We start from the raw sequence: 17,674 nt of genomic DNA, 5'->3' as shown, positions 1-17,674 counted from the left end.
CAACTGTGGACCTGGGTTGTGACTGAAAAGGGTCAGCTGACAAGTCTTCTTATCCAGTAAAAGCTTTACTGAATAAATAAAAATAATGGGAGTGAATCTGAATTAGTTAATGGTGCTAGAGATGGTCACCAGTGGAAGTGTAAGGGGAGATGGTCACCAGTGGAAGTGTAAGGGGAGAGGGTTGTTACTTGAATAAGAATTTCAGGGATTTGAAATGGTTTTTGGTGTCACCGTCTTGATCGCATGCCTCGTATTAGGGGTTGTTGGTATGGACTTTGCAGCTGCAATCAGTTTTTAAAAGTTTTATAGAAAGCGGAAGGGTTATTTGTATTAGAGTATAAATATGCAAGAAACATTTCTCTTTATCTTGGCGTATTTGTTTGCTGGCATTTGAGTTGCCAGTAGTTTCATAAGGATAGTGTGTTGCTTAATTCCTTGTGTCCTTGTTCTTCCATAGCTTCTTGCAGTGGTTACTATCCATAGGAGTGAAGTGCTTGTAGATGGAATGACCTTACTAGTGATGTCGTGAAGAGATGAACTAAATTCGAACAGCCTGATCAAGTGACCCAGTTTGATTTTAATATGGGTCTGTTCATATTATGTAGTACATATTTAATATCAGTTGTTAATATGATCCAGTTTCTTTGACTGTGGAAGGTAGAGATATGTTATTCCAAACTGTGAACATCAGCTTATGATTACAGTCATCATTAAGCAGTGTGCCAGTTAGGTTTTAGTAGTTGTGGTGTTTAGTATTAGATCTGATGTTGTCACTCTTCACTTGATCCTAGAGTGTGGGTTCGGTTCCGAACCTCAGAACAGAGACTGCCGTTACTCCAGCTCGTGCCTTCCAAAAAACACTCAAGTTAAGCTCTTCCCATAATGCTCCTCACAAGATTACCTCAGATCTCATTTGCCGCTTCATAATGCCAGATGCATTCTCTCATGAGCTCTCGAGCAACAGCAATATATTTATAAAAACTGTAAGTTCTTTACAGCTTTTCTCTTAAAACTTATTGTTTGTTCACCTACCTGCTCTTCATTGTATCTGTCGTTCTTTTTAATTTCCGACCATTTTGGTAAATCTAATGTACCATTGCTTGTAATTTTCTTTACTTTGAGAGGTATGTCTTAAGTACCATTGTTGGTACGACCTTTCCTTGGTATTCTCTACAAACCAAGAATAAACCCTTTTCTAGCTCTCTGAACGTTGCCTGTGTGTGTGTGTGTTGCCTGTGTGTGTGTGTGTTGCCTGTGTGTGTGTGTGTTGCCTGTGTGTGTGTGTGTTGCCTGTGTGTGTGTGTGTGTTGCCTGTGTGTGTGTTTGTGTGTTGCCTGTGTGTGTGTTGCCTGTGTGTGTGTTTGTGTGTTGCCTGTGTGTGTGTGTGTGTGTTGCCTGTGTGTGTGTGTGTGTGTTGCCTGTGTGTGTGTGTGTGTGTGTGCCTGTGTGTGTGTGTGTGTGTGTTGCCTGTGTGTGTGTGTGTGTGTGTGTGTGTGTGTGTGTGTGTGTGTGTGTGTGTGTGTGTGTGTGTGTGTGTGTTGCCTGTGTGTGTGTGTGTGTGTGTGTGTGTGTGTTGCCTGTGTGTGTGTTGCCTGTGTGTGTGTTGCCTGTGTGTGTGTTGCCTGTGTGTGTGTTGCGTGTGTGTGTGTGTGTGTGTGTTGCCTGTGTGTTGCCTGTGTGTGTTGCCTGTGTGTGTTGCCTGTGTGTGTGTGTGAGATTTGTGGGATGGCAGAAAAGCCTAAATGAACTTCTGGCTTCAGAAGATGGCAGAAGTGTGACAGGAAGCCTCCAAATTTAGATGGATCCACTCTCCGTGTCTACTGTTCGGGGGCAGTACATTTACAAGAAAACTGCCATTCGTCACTGGGCTCTAGTACACCATAAGAACAAATAGACTAAAATCTGAATTTGATGAGGCCTTATCTGGATCCAAAACTGATATCGGTTCTCCTTTCTCTTCCTCCTCTAGCAAGTGTGAAAAGTCCAAGAGGATGAGCTGCTCAGTTCTGACAGTTTATTTGGAACCACCTATCAAAGTTTCCATTGTTCCAGTAGTTCCCTCGGAACTGGCGAGACAAGTAATTGAGTCTTCTGTGTTATCGGTACCGCTATGTCCACAGACTACATTGGCGCGGATTACTGTTTTGGACTTCCCTCTTTGGTGCCTTCTAAACCCTCAGTACTGTCTCCCTTAGAACAAGAGGAGTTTTCCTTCAAGGACAGGCCATGAATGAGGTATTCACCTTCTGTGGACCCCTTTTGGGACCATCCTCCAAGTTTCCCTTTTTGGAAAGACATTCCCCCAGGTCTCCATCGGTTTGCTTCATTTGATTTATCAAGACCCTAATAGAATGTGATATGAGATTAGTGGATCAGCTCCTTGTGGTGAGGGGGATTACCTTCTTCTATGGTTCCTAGTATTCACAGCTCTGGAACCTTGCCAATTTCCACTCCAGCCTTTGTTGTTCCTCCTATTCCAGCTGAGCCTTCAGAGTCCCCGGTACAGACTTTTCTTGCTTCGACTGTTTAGGTGCCAGTCAGAGCTACTTCTCTGGCACTGATAGTTGCCTTGAGCTCTTTGAGTCTGTTGGCTCTGGAGACCTTCTGTGGTCAAAGCTTTGTTACTTGTTCTGAGGGGGGCAGGGTTCCACTCTGGGTTGTTCAGATCCGGCCATGCCTCTCAGTGCTTCAGCACATGTAAGCTCTTCTCTGGCTTTGTTGGTGTCCTCCTCTGTGCAGGTGGGACCACGGTTCTGAAGGAGTTTTTCTGTTCCAGGCTCCCATCCTTCTATGGGGGGAGGCCTGCCTTTCAGGCCTTGGAAAGGACCCTTTGCCTTTGTGGGCAAACAGTCTATGCCTTCCTTGTCAGCCAAAACATCTTGTTCTTCACCTTTACTGGAGCTTCCCCCAGTCTCTTCCCCTGGACAGCAGGCACAAAAGACTCTGGAGTTAATCATGATGGTTATGTCCTCTTCAGATACCTCTCTGGATCATCCCACCGAAGAGGTACCTTTGAAGAGAAAGTGCAAGAGGAAGCATTTGGACTCCCTTGACGAGTCTTACTCTGAAGATACTGATTTTGATGAAGAGGAAGGTCCCGTAATTCGCCGCCTGAAGATGTTTCCTTCTGGGACATCCTAGAAATCCTTAAACAGAGGGTGGCTGGACTTCCAACCTTCTTCAGAGGAATTGGTATACTTCAAGGCTATTTTGTGCCCAACTTTCTACCTCTTGGATCTTTTCACCTGCTGACGATCTCGTTAAATTGATTGCTCAGCAGGCCTGGAAGTTGCCTGACACTATCGAGCCTATTCCTAAGAGACTAGACTGCATTCTTTCAGCTCCTCAGGATCAGCAGCACTGGGCCAAGGGAATACCTGTAGATGCCCTGGGGAAAGCGGCAGCCACCAAGAAGGAACTTGCTGGGGGAAGTCCTACTGTTCATCCTTCAAATAATGAGTCTAGGACAGTGGATATATTTGTGAAGCATATGTAAGCTTCATAGTCTTTCTCCCTCAGGTCCTTGAATTACATGGCACATTTTACAAGACTTCAACGAGATGTGATAAGAGCTATCGGATACTGTCGCAGGAGCAGTAACTGAAGGAGTTTGAGACAAGGTAGCTTCTCATCTCGCCACCCTAGAATCCATTTCCAACTTGTCAATGAGGCTAATTACACATTCTGTCGAAGGGACGAAGAGCAGCGGGTTCAGGCATAGCCATTAGGTGACATATCTGGATGCACTTATGTGATTCGCAGAGCCATTTAAGTCTTTTTGGTCAATGCTGCGTTTGACAAAACATCTCCGTTTGGTCCCAGAGTTAGACACTAGACAGATGTGAGAAAGATAGAAAGATGCACTCTGCCGTGGGTATATGCTTTTCTACTCCTCAATGGCCTTATTCTAGGAAACAGGGAAATGGAAGGCTATGGTTCAAGAAGTCCCAAGAGGCTCTCTAGGGCTTGTGCGACAGCGACTTTCCCCGGGGCAGAGGGGGAAGTAATAATGGAAGCCGCTGTGCAAGATGCAGAGGTGGACGGCAGAGTCAGGGTTCCAGGAATTCTTTCCTTGAACTCCTATCAGTATTCCTGAAGGGAGGCCTGATTGCCATCCTCCTGGAGGCCGTTGGGGGGGGGGGGTGAATATCCCTGCACCAATCTGTCTGGTTAAGGATAACAACAGACAATTGGGTGTAGGAGATTATAATCAAAGGTTACATCATCACCTTTTCAGAACAACCAAAGACATTAAGAAGAATCCCAGATGTTCCACCCAGTCACAGGGGTGCAGCAGTCTTAGAAATTCAAAAACTGCTCAAGAGTCATCCAAGCAGTCCTGCCAGACCAGATAGAATCCGGAACTTACTCAAGATTCTTCAGTGCCAAAGAAGACAGGTGACTGGAAGACCAATCCTGGATCTCCGTCTTATAAACAAATCAGTTTGACCAACCAAATTTCGGATGATCACAGTTCAGTCTATAGTTCCGTTAGTGGAAAAAGACTATTGGATGTGCTCATTAGACAGTCAGGATGCGTATTACTATATAAAAATGGACAAGCGATCCAGAAGATTTCTGTGCTTCCAGCTGGGAGCAAGTCATCAGTTCAGGGCACTGTCCTTTGGTCCCAACACAGCAGCCGGGGTATTCACCAAATGCATGTAAGTGTTAGCAGCTCACCTCAGACTGGTAGGGTTCCGGGTGTTTCCATATCTAGACGACTGGGTCCTTACCGCTCCCACCAGGCAGCTACTTTTAGAGGCAAAAGACTATACTCTTCTCCTTTGTTCCAACTTTGGTATCACTGTAAATTACAAAAGTCCCATTTAGAAACAGCCCAACAGTTGTTCATTGGTGCAATGCTCAACACAGTCACTTGCGTTGCATCTCTTCCCTTAGAAAGACTTCAAAGGGTAAGATTGCAAGTCAGCAAGATCATTCATAGCAAGAAGGTGACAGCAAGGCGATGTCTTCAAACTCTTGGCTCAATGGCAGCCTATATCACCCTAGTTTCCCTTGTGAGATATCACATGCAAACTCTTCAATGGCTCCTGGCGTCTCAATGGTCTTTATTGAATCAACCAATGTCCCGTTTGGTTATGATCACCAATTGTTGCAAGGAAGATCTGATTTGGTGTCCCCATTCCAATGAAATTTTATCAGGTTGGCCCTTTGTCCCCCCAACAACCTCAAGCTATAGTGATCATGGTCGCCTCCCAAATGGAGTTGGGGGGGGGGCATTATCTGGGAAAGACCATCCAAGGCACTTTGTCCCAGCTAGAGGCCAGTTTGCATGTCAGTGTTCTAGAGATAAGGGGCAGTGTTCTTAGCATTGTAGGATTTTCAAGCAACCCTCCTCTTTGGAATAATTGCGATTCAAACAAGACTGTCAGTAGTTTGGTACATCAACAAGCAAAGGGGAACCAGGTCTTACCCTCTGTCAAGAATGACTGAGAGTCTGAGTATGGCAATGGGCAATTTCTTCCGTCTGCTTTCTTTTAGCAGTGCACATTCTGGAGAGTTCCAGCATAATTTCAGACAAATTGAGCAGGACCATCCTCATGCTTCACGAATGGTCTCCCAATCTGTTGGTGGCAGGAAAGATTTTTCGCCATTGAGACCAAACCTGCTGCAATCTATTTGCTTTCCCCCCTGAACAACAAGTGCAGCAGTTACTTTGTGCCAATTCCCCTTCCAGGGGAGTGACAGAGAGATGCTGTCATTCATGATTGCCCCCCAGTCTATTGCATGCCTTTCCCTCAATTCTTCTTGTATTCCAGTTTCTAAAGAAAGCAAACACGTTGAACAGAATAATACTCATCACCCCATTCTGGCCTCAACAAGTCTGGTTTTCCTTCCTTTGGCCTCATCTAATTAGGAGACCTTGGATGCTGGACCCAGTTCCAGACCTATTGTCCCACCTGGAGGGACTAGTTCATCCGAATCTTCAGAATCTGAAGCTCACTGTACAGCTTCTTCAGTTCCCATGATTGCCAGGCATTAGTCTCTCACTTCAACGCATCTTTCTGTCCTACCACAAACCTTCAACAAGGAAATTTGACACCTATTTAGAAAATTTTAGCCACTTGTTAAGGTACAGAGTCTAATCCTGACCCATGTTCTGCGTCTATTGAGAAAGTCCTGGATTTAACTTCATTTTTCTGAAGCAGGAGCATCTGCCTCTACTATTTGAGTGCATCAGACTGTTGAACTCCCAACTTTCTTTCCCATCTTCTAGAATAAAGGTGAAGACTGTGGGGTAATCAAATCACACTTGTACATAAATTATAGAAATCTAGTTTGTAATGTGTATTAAAATTTCTATATATAACAAGAATAAACGGTTTCAATTTTTACAAGTGGTCTAAAACATTCATGATTTGTACAAATTGAATAATCTTTTATCTTATTGATACATTACTTTTAAAAGTAAAGTGTAATATATTTTCTTACACACCTAAATATTTCCACCTTTAATTTGTTTAACTGTGGATTAATTGTAGGTTCAAATTTTAAACCCCGTTTCAAAATTTCCGTATTAGGCAAATTAATAAAAGAAAATGTTATAGTCCACATCATCATATGTTCCACTTCCCTAGTTTAATATCAGTAGGTTAGTAAAGTCACTTGCTTATCAAAATTGAGCAGCATTACTTGTGCTACCTTACCTTTTGCTTTGGAGAGCGACATTATCGGCAACAATCTTCTACACCACGATTGTGTCTATTTCCACTTCTCTTTCTTATATATGGCTGATTTGAAGGAACATTTTCCTTATTAGCCATTTGTTCCTAATTAGAAATTGTTAGTTCTAGATCAGCACTTTTGTTGTCTTTCCTTTATCGATTGTGTACATGCTGTCATCATATTTAACTAACATCCATTCTGTTGAGCTGGTTCACATCATTTCTATAAAAAACTCTTGATCACAGTTGGTCCAAAACATCTTTTTGCAGTTTTATTTTTCCTTTTTCCTTTGGGTTAATTCCTTCTCCAGATCATTTGTCATTGCCATTTACCAAAACATCATTCTCTTGCTGTATTATTTTTGCACAGAATTATGATGAACATCTTTAATTTCCTGTGTCAGTCGTCTTTGTTACTGTCCCTTTCTATCATTGTGACCTGCTGTGCAGCAGATGTATGTGCTGCTGCCATTGATGCTGAACTTTTTTCCAGTGTCAATCTGCATGTCTAAGTGTGGTAGTGTAAACAATGCGTCTGATTTAAGCACCATCAATTTAAAATGAACATTATTCTCCTAAGTTAATCTCTAAATTGTATTTGTCATTTCTTTTACCTCTGACCTTCTGATTTTATTTTCAGCAAATGAAGGGAGAAACATTATCCATAAAGTCAGAAACATTGTCTCTGTTAGAGAGAGTGACACATGGGACTTATTTTGAATAAATTTGTCCGTACTTCACTTGAGTGCATTCCCACTTTCATTTCTTGGCATCCTCAGCGGAGTCCATAAATCTGTTTGTTTTTTATCACTACTATAAAGACTAAGAACTTAATAAAAACAACAAACAAAGTAGCATATTGAACAGTAGAAGTTTTGTTTTTTTATTAATCCTTTCTATCAACCAGTCCATATGCATCTTTGGCCCATGCTTGCCTCTGTTTGCACTCCTGGGCGGTGGGCAGACTGCGCTGTTCCATTGCTCTTCCTATGGCTTGTATGCTAACAAAATTGCATGTTGGTAACCATAAGCAAAAAGATAGTCATCCTACTCAACAGTACAAGTCAATCGCTTCTGTAGTTCAATATGAAATTCACACCTTTTAGCAGAATTCAGTCACTCTGAGGAAGTTAATCCTTAAATTTTGCAGGATTGAAACCTTTTTTTCTCCCCACTGGACAAATTTAAAAAGCATTTTAAATGGACAATCCCAGGGATTTTTTGTTCTGATTCAGCCTTTGTTTACATTTCAGCTTTGCCTTTCTGAGCATGCTCACCTTGGGCTGAGGGGGGGGGGGGGTGTGTGGGGAAGAGTGCCTGAAGGAAGTTGCAAAGGTGTTAGCCAAATTCCGTCTCAAGTTGCCGTTGTACTGAAAACAGCTCTCCCTGTGAGCCACTCATTAGCTTAATCTGTGCATTTTAGCTGTAGAGAAAAATAGCCGTTCATGCATTTTATGACCTGTCTGCTACTGCTCTAGAAAGCACATTAGAAATGCAAGGCTTTTAAACCATTAGTAAACAGTTTTTTGTTTCTTTCATTTCATATTGTATTCTGTGCCGATTGTGAATCTTGGCCATCTACAACAATTTTATGACATGGTTTCTACCTGTAGAAAGCATCTGAGTCAGGCAAACAGTAGTGGAAGCCCTTGTGACCAAACCATGCCAACCGTGGGTAAATCCAGCATTACCCACACCCAGGCATGGGTTATTGCTATTATACAGTGATGTCAGTTTTGTGTTATGTTTGTGTTTAGGTTTTTGTTTGCTTTACTTTGTATTCTTCCACTTTTTGAGATAAAATAGTCCACACTTTGACCTAGTTAGCCACAGCCCCTCTGTTTTGTCTTGAACTTTTGAGAATTATATTCCAAAACAATAGGAGGAGACATTGTATAATATACATTAGTTCACTTGTTTTAAACTTGACTACTGCTGACGATATACATGCCCACCCCCTACTAACAAAATCCACCTAGTGAGAGGGAAAGGAAGAAAACGCCGTTCAAACTTTTGCTTGGCTTTATCCCACTTTATTACCTTTCTCTATTTAGTCATTTATTCCAATACCTTGGTTCCTTAGTTAATTTTCTCTAGTTAATTCCTACTCTTTTTTTTGCCCGTTTTCTGTACCTCTACTTGCAATCATCCCTATTAGCAAAAAATGTCCTTTTCCATTCCTCCCTTAGCTTGGGTCTTAAAATAGGTTATGCTGCTTTCTGAATATAATACAAGGGTTCTCCTCAAGGACTAGCATCCTAACAACAGCTTTATTTCCACTTGGACATTACAGTTAAGTTGGAACATAAGCAGGAGACGATCCCCACTTAATGTTGAATTCTTGGTCATAATGTAGTGCAATGCAGACAATGCAATAGACAGTGTGTGTTGATTTTCTGGTAAACCACCTGAGTTACAATCAATGCAAGAAACAGAATTTCACAGGAGTTAATCTTCAGGTAAAGTAACAAGTTTAATTTTGCTTTAGCAAGTTTAATATATATATAGTGCTGCGATGTAAGGCCTTTGCCCCCTCTACTTTTGGCTGTGCCTGTAATCCTTGAGCAGAGAAGATGAAAGGCGTGCTTGCAAAACACTCCTGTGCGTTTTCATCTTCTTGGTTGATCCGCTGCTGATAAATGGACATTAGCAACGTTTTTCCCGATTTGTAAACCAGTCCATTATATGCTCTACAGTCAAAAATGTAATCATTTTTGATATTGAAAATCACACTGATATACTTCTGTTAAAGATTTCACCACTAACAGCTCACTTCTACAGAGCTGTATTCTTTACTTTTCCCACCATTCCTACCACTACGGTGACGTCTAATCATCAAGAGTGGTTATAAGAGTAAAAACAAAAGTTTTAGGCTAGAGGAATTTTATTAAGATCTTTTTGGAAAGTTTAGATGTTAATTGAGTTCCGTTTTATTTTGGAGCTACCGATCTGTCTTCAGGTTTGACTGACTTCACAATGGACCTGATTTTGGAGATGCTTGCTTTTCAGGCTTGATTTATGTTTTGTTACATAATGTCATCTCCAAAATGACAGGGCTACATGATTTCTTAGCAGCCGGACTTGTAACTTAGGTTATTTTGGATTTACAATGTGCATACTGGTTTGATTGGCCAATCAGAGTGTACATTTCTCATCTTTTTGGAGATGACATTATATAATTCTTTCATGTTTTACTGTATTCTGTTTTTTGAATGCTAGCCTGTTGTGGTGATTTTCTGACCTGCAAGTAATTCCAAAGAACGCAAGTGTGTGACAGAAGGTTGGAGCATTAGTAGACACGCTCTTCTGTCCTTTTTTAACTTCTAGTTTGATATTTGCTGATTTCTGAATACTATTAGACGCACTATTTTTATGAACAGGCTGCTTGTTTACCTATAGAAATATGAGTGATGCAAAATTTAAAAATTGGTATACGCTGATGCCCCTTTTCCCTGGCAAAGCTTTCTTCATTTTAAATATGAGCCTGGAGCTGGGAGCATAGTTCCCCAATCCAATGCAAGTCGGAGAGGAACTGAAATCCAAAGATTAGTTTATCCTGGGAGCTGAAACAAGACTGGAACTGTGGATTTACAGGACATTTAAAAGTAAAATGACACTGGATTTACAGGATATTTAAAAGTAAAATGACACTGTGGGTGGGAATGAAAGTAATGTGTCGAAGTGGGCATGACTTCTGTTAGCTTAACTCTGACTAATTTTAAACACTGGGATTGTCCTTTAACATGCAAATCCATACTTTTGTTTGGTGGTGGTCACCAGCAAGTTTAAAACATTTTTATTCACTAAGGGAAAATGAGTACTTACTGTTGTAGGAATACATCCTGCCCAGACGTTTGTGAAGGAGCAAAATTATCCTTTCAAGCACAGCACAATTCAACCTCAGTGTGGAGCAAAAAAGTTACATGAAGTGCAGATAAGTTTAATTGTTAAACAGACACTGTCTCCAAACCAGAAGGTGATGTGTTGCATTCATTCTTAAAATGTCACAGGCCTGGTGACTACTGTAAAGTTTTATTCCCCACAGATATAACTGTTGCTCATTTTAATATTTTTTTTCTGACCAGATCAGTAAAGAAGTTAACCATTTCCAGTATTGATTTGTGTTGAAGCTTCCAAGACGGGTCTTAATTGACAGCAAATACAGCATCAACAGATGGCATTCATTCAATTTCCTCCACTTGGAAAGGTTGATTTGATCTTCTCTGTCAGCTTACTACTTCTCATCCCTTGGAAAGTTAAATGAGGTTTTTTTTCAATGTATACCATTCCATTTCCTTGAGTCCTGTACGTGCGCACGCTCTCTCTCTCTCTGTCTATATATATATATATATATATATATATATATATATATATATATATATATATATATATATATATATATATATGTGTGTATATATATATATATATATATATATATATATATATATATATATATATATAGACACACACAAACATTTATTTATTTATATATATATATATATATATATATATGTATATATCTATATATCTATATCTATATATATATATATATATATATATATATATATATATATATAAGAAGAAACAAGAAGAATGCTACCAGATACCCTCAAGTAAGTTGTGCATTCGGCTGTTTGTAACCCAGTGACTTGGAGTGGTTTGGTTGACAGAGTGTTTGCAAGTGGAGTCTGTTGGATTAAAGTCAAACCTCGAAGCATCTCTCAGTAAGGTATTGTGTTTGTGTTCTAACTTCACTTAACCTTAAAAGTTATTTTGTCTAGATTTGATACATTTATCAAGTGGCTGACATTTGAGAAAGGTTTACTTTTATTCAGGAGTCCTAAATGCACCTAAACCTTTTCTACTCTCAGCTGCTCGATGAACTAAGTGTTTCACAGGCAACACAAGAAGCAGCTACAGAACAGTCTTGCAGGCCACCTTAGGCATGTTCATAAGCTGCTGGTTGCCAGCTCCTTGTATAGGTTGTTCCTGCAGCAATTGGATTTCTCAGAGCTCTGCTTCCCATTATCCCTAAAAACAGGCAACTGTTTCACTCACCTTATTTTTTCTTCACAGATTGTTCTGAAGCTATTATACAGATGTAGTCTTGATTTAAAAGTCTGCTTTGACTCCATCAGTGAAATCTTAGCAATGAAGCCCAGGAAGACTTCAAAAGTAAGACTACTTTTATTCACCTTAAGTTATCTCACTGAAAAGTCTTAATGCCTCTCTGAACTCTATTGGCTTTGTTTCTGTTTATCTGCAGAGGGTTGTCCTCACTTTAAAATAAAAAAAAAAGCTCAACAAAAATATGAGTAAATAGAGCTTTCCAGAAAGCACTGTAGCAAACCATGTTCTGGGCCTTTGATACTACCCTACAGCTGTCCATAAACCACCTACCTAATTGGTTAATGCAGTGTATTAGTATTTTCAGATATCTTGGAATTTTTCAGGTTCCACTGTTTCCCTCACCTCTTATAATAAAACTTTACACATTGTTGTGGTATCGGATTTCCCTTTATACAATGTGGCTTACCTAGCTTCACTGCTTTGCCTCTTAAATTATGGGGGGCGGAAAAATTCTATAGATTTATCACATGCCAGAGAATCCTAAACATATTTGCTAGGTGTAACTGATGACGTACAAGAGTGTTTGGAAGCACAGCTCCGGTCAGGTCTGTACACAGACTTTGTTCACATTGGCAGTTGCCACTGAGTGGTGCACACTTAGGACCACTACGGGCAAATGATGAAGAAAACATATATTTTTTTATCTTGCCATGATTTACTACACCTCACAAAGCTGCCTGCAGCAAAATAAGTACTCATTCCTAATTTTATTTTGTTTTTACTCTTGTCTGCCCTCATAGGGGCAGACATTGTGATTCCTTTGGAAAGCTAAATCTGTCCCATAATGCACAGACTGAGAACAAATAGCCCTACCATTTGTTGTCGGACTAGACTTCCATTCACTTAGAATGGAACACTTGAAAAAACTTCCAAGTTTGAGAGGCTGCAGCTCATGTGTCATTGACTGGTATGCGCTGAGTTTTACAAATGTTGTTCCTACTGATGTACTACACATTCTCTGAAAGAAACTTGCAGAAGTGTCAACAAATTACTGAGATTAAAGACTTTTCACAAGGAGCAGTTTTGCAAGTTCCAGTTCCTGGCCAGGTTACTCCTCCCATCTCCCCTCCTTCAGTGGGCTCACATTTCTAGCTTTACTAGATTCAACTCTTTTGTCAGCTTTGCATGGCAATAGACCTAAAAAAAATAGCCTGGTGTGCCACTAAATCTGTTCCCTTGTATGTCTCTTCACGTCTGAATAGCATTTCCCAGGAATAAAAAAAAAAAAAAAAAAAAAGCAAACTCATCAGTCCAGAGTTTAGGCCAATCTATCCATTTTTTTAAAAATGTACACAGTAAAATATTCAACTTGTAATTCATTTTGGCTACTGACATGGTTATCTTTACATAGTTATTCTCTTGTAGTATAACCTGGACTTATGGTATTTAATGATAAAATTTTACAACAGTTCTCAGTTTCTTAACAATGACCTCCCAAACCTCTGATGTGACCTAGTACTTTTTCTTAGTATTGCTTTATCTAGTTTCTTAGTTGTATACCTGTAGCATGTCTCTCATCCTCTCAGCAATAGACTCCTGGAGAAAACTTCCAATGCAGATACTTGTATTGAAAGAGTAGCAGCAGCTGTAGCAGTGATACCACACTCCAAAACAATGCACTCAAACATAGTACTGACAAACACAGGGGAATGTATATGTCTGAATCAAGCAGTGATGAAATTGCTAGGGACTTCACCGAGCACAATTTTACTCTTAATTTCTCCATTTCATAATCCGTAACATTCGCACCACACTTACAAAGGCACACCTCCACCTTCCACAAACACAGCTACCCACACCCACACAACATACCAGTCAAATTTAAGGCTTTTCCCACCTCTCTGCAAAACACTGCTGCAATGGCTTTGGCAAACAAATGAAAATGATTGGGTGTTGGTTCAGGGCTTCCATCCATATCTCTCAACAGTACAGATTTTTGCAGAAAGCCCAGATTTTTTTTCTGTTTTTCATAAAATTGCAGTTTTCTGTCAGATCACTGACAAATCATTGAACACTGAAGTCAGAAAGTTGACCGGTATTTGATTTTCACTCTAATGCAAAACCTGTTTATCAACTTTGTAAGTTTGTAAGTGCAATGTTTATAAATTGTCCCAATTTTTGGGCCTTTGTCCCCTATTATTTATGGCCTTGTCCAGATTTCTTGTTCTATGATATTGAAAGGTATGCTGCCATCCCTTCCTACTGGAGCCAGTCCACTGCACTTGCACACGTGCCCCCCCCACCCCCCAAGCAGGGCAGCAAGCCGGTATCAGTGCAGATTTGCTTTGTAGTTTTTACATCACACACACACAAACACAGTAAATCTTGTTGTCCATGCTGTTTATTCTTTTCCTCGGTTTCGTTTCTCTTACTTGTAATGTTGCTTTTACTCCTTTTTTCTCCTGCCTCCCATATCTACCCTCATTATTACTTCTAACAAATACTTTTGTTCACTTTCTTCTCTTCCCCTCCTCCTCTTTATCCACTATTTGAACTTTTCCACTCTGACATTTACTTTTTGAGTAAATAACGAGCTGTTACCCTTGTAATGTCAACACATTTCAGTGCTACATAATATTGTATTTAGTCTAATAATAGGTTCATAGGTAGGTACTAGGCTATCAGCCCAAGGGCCTAAGTAAGCCTAAGCAACAAGGTTCCCTGGCTTATGCCACCCAAGAAAGTTATTTTCCTGTGCCACTGTCGAGCAGAGCCACAGAAGTGATTCCCGGGGTATATTTCCTGTTTCTCATCCACTCAAAGATTTTTCTTGAGTGCAAATGAGGAACTTTGCTTAGCATAGCTGGGTAGCTTGTTCCAGAGAATGGGAAGTCTCTGGGACAGGAATCTATCCTTCCAGCATGTCCTGTTTATTGTGGTGACAAGGTTTAGGTCCCTAGAGTGTGTAGCTCAGAAGGATTGGGATTTCTTTTAGGTGTAGCATGTCCAACAGCTCTGGGTTTGACATAGCTTTATATGTTAGGCAGAAATCGCCTCGGAGTAGGCGATATGCTACGGAGTAAAGCTGGAGTTTTTTTAGATGGTCCGTGTAGGGCATCTGTTTGAGGCCAGTAATCCTCTTTGTGAGGTACTTCTGTGGCCTTTTGAGCTGCTGCAGATGTCTTGTGTGGTACATTCCAAAAGGGGCATTGTACTCTATAATGGGTCTGAGTGTCGAGTAGAGGGGAACAATGACCTCTCTCTTTCCTGGGTGCGAACCCTTTTGTGATGAGGTGTGCCACGCAGAAGGACTTCCTGACTACTCTGGCAATATGATTATCAAAGGAGACTACTGTCCACCTGGGTCTCAAGGTCTCATCATACATTCGGTGTTAAGTAGACTGTTGCTTATGTGGTAGTTCATGGGTACAGAGTTTTTACCAAAGGGGATGACCATGCACTTTTTGGTATTGAGCTTGAGGCCATGGCTCTGACACCAGGCATCTGTCTCGGTGAGGCTTTTCTGTAGGATGTCCACTTCATTTGGGGACTCGACTATGGCTCCTAGTTTGCAGTCATCTGCGAACTACATTAGCCAGAGGTCTTCTGTGTTAGCTTGTACTTCAGAGAAGTAGATACCGAACAGGAGAGGTCCCAGGACTGAACCCTGCGGTACTCCACTTGTCACTGGTTTGATGTCAGATTTGGAGTCTGCAACTTTTACAGTGTGGGTTATGTCAGTGAGCTAGTTGGCAACCCATCTTGTGATGTAGGGATTTATACCTAGTTTAGTGAGTTTAGCTATAATTCCAGAATGGGGGATGCTGTCAAAAGCCTTGGTGAGGTCAAGATAGGCAGTGTGAACCACCATAGCCTCATATACGGCTTTGGTGACTGCCTTAAAGAAGTCGATTAGGTTAAGGATACATGATTTGCCTTTCACAAACCCGAACTGGGTGGGGTCCAGAGTTTGGAGGTTACCAGTGTCTTTGAGTTCCATGATACGTTCCATGGCCTTGCAGACCAGGCTCGTCAGGCTAATAGGGTGATAGTTCCCGGGATCAGTGGTGGCTCCCCCTTTGTGGAGTGGGATAACTGTTGTGCGCTATTCAGTGGGCACAAAGCCTGATGTTGAGGCTATGATTGAACATGGTGCTTAGGTGGTGAGCCAGTTTGTTCTGAAGTTCGTGTAAAACGCAGCTTGAGATGTCCAGTCCCATGGGTGCTGTGTTTTTGGCTTTAGAGAGTGCAGCTTTTACCTGTGTAGTTGTGATTACAGGGACTCTGCATTCTTCCTGTATAGATATGGGCCCTTTAGGGTGTGAGAGGATGGTAAAGTTAGCACAGAACCTATCTGCCAGGATGTTGGCAATATCAGTTGGTTCTGTACTTTTCATGCGGTTGTGCTGTAACTCAGAGCTGATCTGGGTGTTGCCATTGAGATTCTTGACATAGCTATAGAATGCTTTGTGGTTGTTTTTAGAATCAGTGGCGATTTTATTTTCATAGTTAGCTTTGGAGGCTCTTTTATAAGGGATCTCAGCTTCTTACTGAGGCTGACCAGGGAGCTCAACCACTCATGGGATTTTACTCTCTTTTGCTACAGTTTCTTCCTTTTGTTTACAGTTTGTTATGGCAGGGGACCACCAGATTGGCATCCTTTTTTTGGAGGATAGCACGATCCATGCACTCATGCAAGTGTTTATTGAGTGCATTTGTGTAGTATTCAGCAGTCGTAACTGTATTGTCCATCTGCATGGGTGTCCTGAAGTTCGTCACTTCTGTATTAAGAAGCATGAAGTTCGCTGTGGAGAAATTTTTTACCATGGTTTCCTTAATGGGGGTTGGGGGCGGGATGTGGATATCTGGGGGCGGGATGTGGATATCTGGGGTAATGGCTTATGGTCGGATCTGACCAACGAGGAGTTGACTTTGGGTGTGGAACACCGGTTGCTCATGTTGGTAATGACTAGGTCTAGGATATTGTTGCCCTCGGTGGGTGTGTGGATAAGTTGATCCAGGGCACTGGAATTTATGAATTCCAGAAAGCGTTGAGCAAAGGAGTTGGTACATGAGTAGTTTTCCCAGTTAATGGTGGGGTAGTTGAAATCGCCCATTATTAAGGTGTTTGGTTGAACCTTAATATTTTCCAGTATATCAAGAAAAGAGGAGTGGGAATCCTGGGGTATGATGGGGGATCTATAGCAAGCTACAATTTGGATTGCAGTTTTGCCCAGAGTTAGTTGCACTTGCATAACCTCGGATGCATTATGCTGAGCAACTAGCCTGGAAATGTGGATATCCTTAATGAATATGGACACACCTCTGACTTTGGTGATGTTCATCGTGTTACCCTGCTGCAGTCATCACACTTGGGTTATCCTTTCGTCAGGCGGTCCCGCAGTCTCCCGGATTTCCAAAGTCTTGGTCCGACGTCGGCTGCTGTTGCCTCATCCCTGACGTCAGCACGCCAGGGGTACATATATTGCAACAGACGCCATTTTCTTCAGTCTTTCTTGCCGCGCGGTGCCCGAAGCAGAAGCAGTTCGCAAGTGCCGGTCGGCCGACTCCTCAGATTTTCGAATTTGAATTTCAGACCGAAGTCTTCTATATAGGCTAAGTACCCCATTGGGGAAACTTTTCTTGCCTCAGACCGATGTCAGAAAAAGTTAACAATTGTATTTCTTGTGGGAAGCAAATACCTCATAAGGATTTTCATTCTTATTGCATTCCTTGCCTAGGCCCTGATCACGACATCACTTCTTGTCGTTTTTGTGCTAGATTTAATAAACGTACTATTGAAAGACCATTTGATTTCGCGCAACACTTTTTTGGTAGAAAATTTAACTATAACATGCCGTCGGAGCTACCGACTACCGGTGTGCACAAAAAACGCAGGGACAAGGACCGACAGC

At 41.3% G+C, this 17,674-nt stretch overlaps 1 protein-coding gene across 2 annotated transcripts in view; it reads left to right on the top strand.

Moving 5' to 3' along the window:
* The window catches only part of MED26 (mediator complex subunit 26), a 527,523-nt gene that overhangs the window by 206,167 nt on the left and 303,682 nt on the right, over positions 1-17,674 (top strand). Inside the window, exon 2 of one of the 2 annotated variants that reach the window (XM_044090729.1) lies at positions 11,766-11,864. The exons of the other annotated variant lie outside the window; for it this stretch is intronic. Coding sequence (XP_043946664.1) covers positions 11,766-11,864 — 99 coding nt within the window. The remainder of the gene's footprint in view (positions 1-11,765; positions 11,865-17,674) is intronic. 2 annotated transcript variants of the gene reach the window in all.

The sequence above is a fragment of the Protopterus annectens genome, chromosome 13.part0 (genome assembly GCF_019279795.1).
Source record: "Protopterus annectens isolate FY-2018-M chromosome 13.part0, PAN1.0, whole genome shotgun sequence".
Classification (NCBI taxonomy): domain Eukaryota; kingdom Metazoa; phylum Chordata; order Ceratodontiformes; family Protopteridae; genus Protopterus; species Protopterus annectens.
This window is presented reverse-complemented; position numbering and strand designations above follow the sequence as displayed.